This window comes from Crinia signifera, chromosome 9 (genome assembly GCF_055691185.1).
Source record: "Crinia signifera chromosome 9, ASM5569118v1, whole genome shotgun sequence".
Taxonomy (NCBI): Eukaryota; Metazoa; Chordata; class Amphibia; order Anura; family Myobatrachidae; genus Crinia; species Crinia signifera.
In genome coordinates, this window is record NC_139225.1 from 10,680,851 (window position 1) to 10,689,833 (window position 8,983).

Consider the following 8,983-nt stretch of genomic DNA (forward strand, 5'->3'; position numbering starts at 1 on the left):
AGTAATTGCAGTTTGACCAGGTCAATTGTTTTAACACAGGGGAAAGCGACGTGGTGTGTCAGCTGCTGTGGAACTACAGAGCCCAGCATGTCCTACCACAGTTTTGATGTTAGAATATGCTAAAACTGTGTCAGGGCATGCTGGGATGTGGGGTTCAACAGTAGCTGGAGTGCATCATCCCTGCTTCAACGCCTGGTATACATCTACAAACTAACATACCAAACTAACATACCATTTACTGCAAATTTAGTCATATGAAGGATGCGTGTTTTTGTAGCATGTAATAGCACCAGGGCAGGTGACGGGGGGTCAAAGGGGACACTTGTACCGGGCCCCGACCAGTTGAGGGGCCCCAAGACTTTGAGGGACTCGGGGTCTGAAAGCATGGCTGCCTAATCACTTGTCTGGCTACCTGTACTACTGAGTTTAGTGACATCACGCAACACACTAAACCACGCAAAACACAACGCACACTGCTGTTCCCTCCCATCTCTGCCCTCCCGTATTATATTGCATTGTAAATTTTAATTATCTATTTACTTCTAATAATAAAAAAAAATACATTCAATATGCAATGTAATAAGAATCCGCGTTCGGTGTTGGGGGGCCCCCCGAGATATCAGTGTTCCGGACCCCAAGATTTCTGTTGCCAGCCCTGAATAACACCATCCCTGCTTTAAAAAGGTTGTTACTAGGGTAACAAATGGACTTTTCTTTTTGCTAATATATAAGATTCCATGTCTACATAATACTCTTGATTAAAAGCTTTAGACAAATTTGTTTAACTGCGAGAATGCAATATTTGCACACACGAAAGCTTTCTCCGGTTGTGTTGACATTACAATTGATTAATTAATATATTATATATTTATTTCTCTCATTTCAGAACAATTCAGCAGTGGCTGGCTCGAGTGCAGTCCCTACTTTACTGCAATGAAAATGGCTTCTGGGGCACGTTCTTGGAGAGTCAGCGTAGTTGCGTGTGCCACGGAGGTAGCCTGCTGTGCCAGCGACCAATTCCATGCATTATCGGTGGGAACCAAAGCTGTGCCATGTGCAGTATGGCCAACATCTCACTTTGTGGCTCATGCAACAAGGGTTATAAGCTCTACCGAGGCCGCTGCGAGGCACAGAATGTAGATTCAGAGCGTAGCGAGCAATTCATGAGTCTGGAGACAGAATTGGACTTCCAAGACCAGGAGCTTCGTTACCTTTTGCAGAAGATGGACTCCCGACTTCATGTGCACACTACTTTCATTAGTAATGAGATTCGGTTAGACACCTATTTTGATCCACGCTGGAGAAAAAGAATGTCACTCACCCTTAAAAGCAACAAAAACCGAGTTGAGTTCCTCCACATGGTTATTGGAATGTCGATGCGTATTTGTCAGGCCCGGAACACCACTCTGGATCCTAGCTTCTTTGTGTATGTCAACCCATTTAGTGGGAGCCATTCAGAAGGGTGGAGTATGCCCTTTGGGGAACATGGTTACCCAAGATGGGAGAAGACACGTCTTCAAAACAGTCAGTGTTTTAATTGGACTCTCCTACTAGGCAACCGCTGGAAGACCTTTTTTGAGACTGTCCACATTTACCTACGCAGTCGTACACGTCTACCTTCACTTCTGAAGAATGAGACAGGCCAAGGTCCTGTGGACCTGTCGGATCCTACAAAGCGGCAGTTCTATGTGAAGATATCCGAGGTCCAGTTGTATGGGTACAGCTTAAGATTTAACCCAGATCTTTTGCGCAGTGCAGTTCAACAAGTGAATCAGTCTTACTCTCAAGGTGGGCAATTTTATTCTTCATCCTCTGTTATGTTGCTTATGTTGGACGTCCGGGAGCGAATCAACCGCTTAGCTCCTCCATCTGGACCAGGAAAACCACAACTGGACCTCTTCTCCTGTATGTTGAAGCATCGCTTGAAGTTGACCAATAGTGAAATCATACGGGTCAACCATGCGTTGGACTTGTACAACACTGAGATTCTGAAGCAAGCTGATCACATGACAGTCAAATTATGTTAACCCTCCCATGCCTTCCTCTGAGTCAGAACATTAATTTTGGAAATCCAGAGGTCAAAACGAATTAAATGGACTTTAAATATCTTAGAATCTACCTTATGACCTGACTATGATTATGCTGCAAAGTATAAAAATGGAGTATATTTACATACTTCCTTTTAATATCTTTTTGTTTGGGGGGCAGGCATTAATCTTCAAAGACAAGAGCCAGCCAGGGTCTTCACAATATTAGTAGTTTAAACCTTTACCAAGCGTTAACACACAATTAAATTCAGTTACAATTATTTAACTTTGAATACTGATTAGGTTATTCTGCCACACCCGTTTTTTTTTTAAATATGTGTACAGGTAGAACATTCTAATATGCTTGTTGCTGATGTCATTTAAGATATGCAATCTGTCCATTCAAACAACACCTTGTAGGTTTTACGACTTCCTAATGAGTATAAGTTCAACTGAGAACTATACTGAACAAATATGTTGATCTTTTTCATTTTCAAATTATAGTCTTTGTTGCTCGTTCCATTTGGTGTGTATAGGTGCAATTACCCAATTGCACTTGATTACTTACCTCAATTTAAATAATTTTATTCCAGGTACTTCTTTTCCTGCGTCAAAGGTCCCTTTAATGGGTCATTCTAGACAGCAACACTTGATTTCCATAAGTCCTAATACTGTACTTGTTGCAATGTTTGATTATTGTAACTAACCCAGGATCTATACATACTGTAGCTAGCCAGGATAGTGTTGTAACTTTAAAACATTGCAAAACGCAGAAGACGTGACTGGAAACACATTAAGGAAGATACATAGTTGCATAACATCATTTACTGAACTCAGCTGTGTCACGGCTGATGTTTTACAGGTTGAGTATCCCTTATCCAAAATGCTCGGGACCAGGAGAATTTTGGATAACGGATTATTCCGTATTTCGGAATATTTTAATATTTCAATGATGTATTTTGAAGTATCTTGCATTTATGCTGTATAAACACATAATATACACACAAATATATTTTATTACCACATAAAATACACACAAATATATTTTAATTGTTCAAAAAACAAGGTTTCAAAACGTGAAACAAAATGTGTGTACTATCTCAGCACTGAATTTGAATGCCAAGCAATCATTGTCTTGCACATATATAGTGCCAGTTACATATCATGTCCCCAGTGATGCTGTTACAAATGTCCCCAGTGAGTTTTTAGCAAAAAAAAAAAAATTTTCACTTTCTGGAATGTCCGTATTTCGGAATAATTCGGATAACGGATATTCGGATACGGGATACTCGACCTGTAATAGTAATTTGTCAAGCCCAAATTCATAGAGCTATCTAATCACGTAGCAGAATATATCATTTTATTGAAGCCTAATTATTTTACACCGACTTCAGAATTTTAACCTCAATTTGATAATTGAGTGTACTTTATACAGATCGTATCTTCAAGTTAATCCCAATAATGACTTTTTTGTAGTTGCCCACGTAAGACTCTTCGTGGAGCATTCAAACATTGTATCAGTCTTCCATCCTTCGAGTTCACCGCATATGCCCTTGTGTAGCATTAACTCTGTGTAAAAAAAAATGCTTTACTTCTGTACTGTTCAGTCATATCAAGTAAATCTTCAGTCTTAGTGATATCACGATCCATTGCTACATTATGCCTATAAAGAGAATGATAATCCCTGACCTTACAAGCCATAAGGCCCATTAGTTGCATTGGCTTGTTGGTAACTGATGAACAGGGGAAGCGTTATTTTATGTTTTGGGACCAACTTGATGATTCTGGGATGTTTTCACCAATCGTGATAACCATTATTCAGTCCTTCTTGCAGTAACTGTCAACAATTTAAAGTCAATGTGAGTAAAGCAGATACACCAGCATCTGTATTGTTGAAATAAAGTGAACAAAAACTGGTTCATGCCGACAGACCATCCAGTGTTTGGAAGTATGTAGTCATACTCTATGTTAGCATGCTCATTTTCAGGCGGTGCCAAATACTGCTGTTCTAAAAGAGAGGCACAGTACTTATAATATTATAGACGTTTACAAAAAATGCACAATCCTTTTCGCAACATAAGTGTGTGACGCATTGTGTCCCTTTCGTTGACCCTTTTTGTTATCTAGGCCAATTCAGCTTAAGGACATTTGACATCTGACATCTGACAAGCACTCCTGCAATCAACCCTCATGGCAGTTAACCATCAGTCCAGTCCACTAACCAAGCCTCGAACCAATCTTCCAACCATGTATTCTTCTATTCATGAAGTGGGTTCTCCCACAAGTCAGACAATCACTGCCCTAGGAGGGGGACGATGCGAGAGAAGCACACAGCTGCGTTCAGAACGCAGCGAGTAGGACTGGGGAGAGATGCTTCGGAAATTAAGTGACCTCCTGCGTGACCTTGAAAATACCAGCAGTAAAGGGAGTCAACTGCCATATAAACAAACATTTGCCCCCCTACAAGGGAGAGAATCTTTTTTTTTTCCTGTATATTAAAAACTTGTAATATGTAATATAAAATGATAATAATGATGTTAATTATAAACCAAAAAGGAGGATGACGAGCGACTCATTCTGCAAATGCCAGCATGTTCCTCCTTGACGATATAAAATATTGACACACCGAGCTGAGGTTTGATTGTGCGTGGGATGCAGTGGGTGGAAGTGTTGCATTTGGGCATTAGGGTCCCGATGCCAGGTGGCAACTTGTGTGAGCTCGTTGTGCACATGTACAGAACAGAGGGAACCCCATACTATATGTTCCCATGTAGATTTGCCGGAATCTGCCGTGTACACTTGATTGGACCTGCATACGCGGGATGGGAACATTTCAACAAGGGCTCAAAATAATAAGGATGTTTTGCATAGCTGCAGGGAAATGCAGACCAGGAATAAGAAGCATTTACTTAGGGCTGGTTATGGGGAGTGGCAAAATAGCAGATAATGATGATGCCGGTGACCACAACTACCAAACTGCTTGTGGCAGGCTGGCTCCGAATGCTGGGCACAATGCCAGTGGTTTCTCCATTGCTTGGACACGTATTATGCTTTTGTTTGTAAGTTTAAGCAAAAAAAAAAATTGAACAAAGTGAACACTATGTATGCAGAGAGCTGTTTCTGCTGTCTTCGAGTTTTTTAAGTTTAACTGATGCATAATAGTCAACAGATTTTTTTGCACATGAAATCAATAGTATAAAACATGACTGCAAATGGGACATGCCTATGAGGTTCTATATGACAGCGCAGTGGCACATCTAGCAAGGAGAGGGAAGAGACTGCAGCAGCAGCAGTCCCTGTGAACCCTCAGCAACCCAACATACAGCAGCATCTGCTACTATCTACCTGCCTGATGTGCCACTGTGCTGCTAGTGGAAGCGTTGGGAGGGTGGGATCGCCCTGATCGCGCAACCTGTCTGGCGCAGAAAGTGGAAAACTCTAGAGTATAGAAAAGTGAAGATGGTCACCATATGCATTCAAAGATACTTCAAGGTAGACTGCAATAGAGCAGTGACGTAACTGGGGTGGTGCAGGATGTGCCACCACAAATCCAACTGCACGATGGGGGGGGGGGGGGGGGGGGGACGACTGCTGGCGGCTCTTGTCAATTATTTGTATAAATTACTTTCGTTTTAAGACTTGCTCTTTTTTGAGGCCCAGCATCTGACTAGCTTATTGAGTATGGTGTTTGACTGGAATGCAACAGGTTATGGATTTGAATACTGGGTGTGGCAGTAAATCCATTATAGATAGTCCGTTGTTCTATTTATATGTGTATTTTTTTTTGGGGGGGGGGATCGGTTTTGTCAGGCCAATTCTTTTTCTGGTACATGGTATACCAAAAAGTCTAGATATGGCTCTGCAATAGAGAAATGATCGCTCAACCAGATTGGTTACTATGCACAACACCTCCACTTTTCATACTACACCTACATAATCTACCCCACTACGTGACAGGGAAACCTTGTTTCCTATTGACTGTTGTAAATCTTTCCATTTTATATCAGCCGAAAGTTTGATGATTTCAGGAAGAAGAAATATTCAAAACAATTTTTGTTGGGTTTTTTTTCTCTCAAACTAATGATTTTTTTCCTTTGTTCTTTATTAAGTCCAACAAGCGATTTCATGAAAAATTTCTACTTGATATGAAAGCTGTGGGAGGCTGCGGGTATTTTAGAGATTGTGTAGGCAGTGCTATTATAATCACAATGAAAGTGTACTGGGAATATGAGAGCCACATCCATCCATTCGGAGGAACATACAGCCAATTAGTTGTCTGCTGGACTTTTTTCGCTGCAGCATACAGGATAAATAACTGTGAAAGAGGAGTTTTCACACCACTGTTAGCTTCAAGGGAGTACATATTATTGGGGGGAAAAACGCTAAAGAAATATCTAAGAAATGGGAAGTAAAGTGACATTGCTGTATATTACTGTTAACGATTGCTTCATCTTTTTCTTTTAGAAATAGACACACGGATGCTTGCTGATTGTGACTTATGAATGTGTCTGCTTTTATCCCGCATGGATTTGATTATTTAAATTGAGATTTGAGGATGGAGATGAACAATTGAAGTGTGTCCTGTTTAGTGAGGTGGCCTATCATTTTACCGAGACACCTATTGCATTTTATTGGTTTATTTTACATGAGAAAACACATTATATAAAAAAAAAAGTAACCTGTGTAATAAAGAACGTCCAAAAAAATTAAGACAGTGTTTAACCCTTTGAGTACCAACGTAAATGGCAGCGTCTCCCACAGCGACTGTTTTTTTTTATTGTTGCAATTATTATTAAAGATCTTCAATGAATTGACTTCAGATCAATAACTAAAAGTGATTCATATTCCTCAACTTCGAACTTTGGCAATTTTTTGCGGGTACTTCGCACATTTCTCACAGCAGCGCTGGTACTCAATGGGTTAAGCCACAGCAAATATTATTTCCGAAAAAACGTTACCGCTAAACTGTTAACGTTGTTTATATAGCGGGATCACATTATGCAATGCTGTATAGAGGATATTTGTTAATTGGGTCACATCTGTAATACAGAGCTACAGGCCAGCAGCAGTAATACTGGCCTCCAGCGGCGTGTTGGAAGCAGGATGTTCGGCAGCAAGATTTAGGGCCGGGGCTCTGGAGCTGGGAAGACCTCACCTGTGGGCCCTGGCTCAGACTCGTCCCAGGCTGCCCACCCTACAGGCAACCGTCCCAGCCATTGGACAGAATGCCCGCCCATCCACCCAACTGCCTGCCCATCCTTTAACACAGTAGCTGATATCCGGCTCTGACTGTGTAAAGGCTGCAGGCACGTGAGGCGGGATTTGTTTGTCAGGGAGTGTGACATGCCGCTGTCATGGCCGCCTACCATGCTTAGCCAACGCGCAGGCAGCAGTGGCACAGTCAATCACAGTCAGATTGTGATTGATTGTCAGTGCGCCGAGCGGGTGCCGGTGCCCACACAGACCCCGCTGCTGCTCGCTCCCTCAGGCAGCAGCGGGGGCTGCCTTACACAAGTTAGGCCACTGAGAACGTGGAAACTCCATACAGGTCAGATGTTGTAAAGTAGCATTAGGTGGTGACAATTCATGACACTGTATAGTAACTAAACATTTATTACTGTTGAGTAATATGCAACAAAGTTCAGCAGTTATTACAACTTATTGGACGACTGCAGTGAAATGTAGCAGAAGTAATCCTCTTGCTTTGTATACACTAAACGGTAAGTCAAAAAGATCCCAGGGCACTTATATTAGTGGAGTACACAGAAGATTTTTTGGTTAAATTAGGATCGCTGCAGAGCCATTTATGCCATTTTATAAATACTGTACCAATTAAACCGCATTCATATTAAACAGCAAATAAAAAAGTTTCATTAGTACAAAAAGAATTCTAATACCGGTTTTATTTAAAGAAATGTAATTTAACAATTACAGAGCCAATTGGGAAGACTGAGTAACTTAAAGCATATTTCGCACAGCATCTCTCTAGCAGAAGAAAGCATCTCTGGAGGAAAAGCTAATTTCCCTTTAAACTCCCAGTTCTGTAATGGTTTTGCAGGCGGTTGAGTAAGAGTTTAAAAGATTTTAGTTTCATTTTTTCCACTGCAAAATTATTTGGAATAAACAAGGCAATACCAGCTATGGCTGCTGAATGACTACCCGACAATAGGGATCCCGACTGTCAGTATACCGACATCGGAATCCCGACTGCCGGTGCTCTGACAGGGGGGATCCCTACTGACAGGGCTATTCTCCCTTGTGGGGGTCCAGGGCACCCATAGAGGGAGAATAGAACCTTTGGCGAATGATGCCAGCCACCGAGCCCGCAGAGTGGTGAGTGCAGCGAGCCCAAAGAATGGCCGGGAGGCGCCTTAAAATCGGGCCATCCTCATGGCCCCCCGAAAGGGTGGGCAAGCCTACTGCGTTTCCCTGGATCCTCCACATCCCCCCCCCCCCCACCCGCAGGGCTAAAATTATTAAAATGATGTATTTTTAGCCCCACACCCTCCACGTACACCTCCGGATAACGGTATTTCCTGCAATGGGGTGCGGCTTTATGTGCATTGAACCCCTATTTAATGCTAACTTACAATGATATGCACCCAACAGCTTAAAAATACAAAAAGATGCATTTTGTGCAGCTCGCAGAGATATATTCTCTATGTGCTAGTTCATTGCCACAAGAGACCAGTGGACTATATGTCAGATTAACACCAGGAGAAAACTGTAGTTCTTACACCCAATCCTGGACATATCTATAATGGGTGCAGGGTGTGTAGGTGAATACGGATCTTTGGGCCCATGGGGGGCCACACCACACACCCTACACACATAGGGGTTTATTCACATTTGATCGGTATTGTGAAAATGCACAATCCTATTGATTTTCGAATGACTGTGCATATGAATGGATTGGATTTTGCATGCGCGATGCCAAATAGCGACAAAAATATCAA

At 41.9% G+C, this 8,983-nt stretch overlaps 1 protein-coding gene across 2 annotated transcripts in view; it reads left to right on the top strand.

The window, feature by feature from the left end:
- The window catches only part of BRINP1 (BMP/retinoic acid inducible neural specific 1), a 214,928-nt gene extending 206,452 nt beyond the window's left edge, over positions 1 to 8,476 (top strand). For both annotated transcript variants that reach the window (XM_083161031.1, XM_083161030.1), the window contains one exon: positions 887 to 8,476. In XM_083161031.1, coding sequence (XP_083017157.1) covers positions 887 to 2,027 — 1,141 coding nt within the window. In that variant the 3' untranslated portion in view covers positions 2,028 to 8,476. The remainder of the gene's footprint in view (positions 1 to 886) is intronic.
- Positions 8,477 to 8,983: the final 507 nt, after the last annotated feature.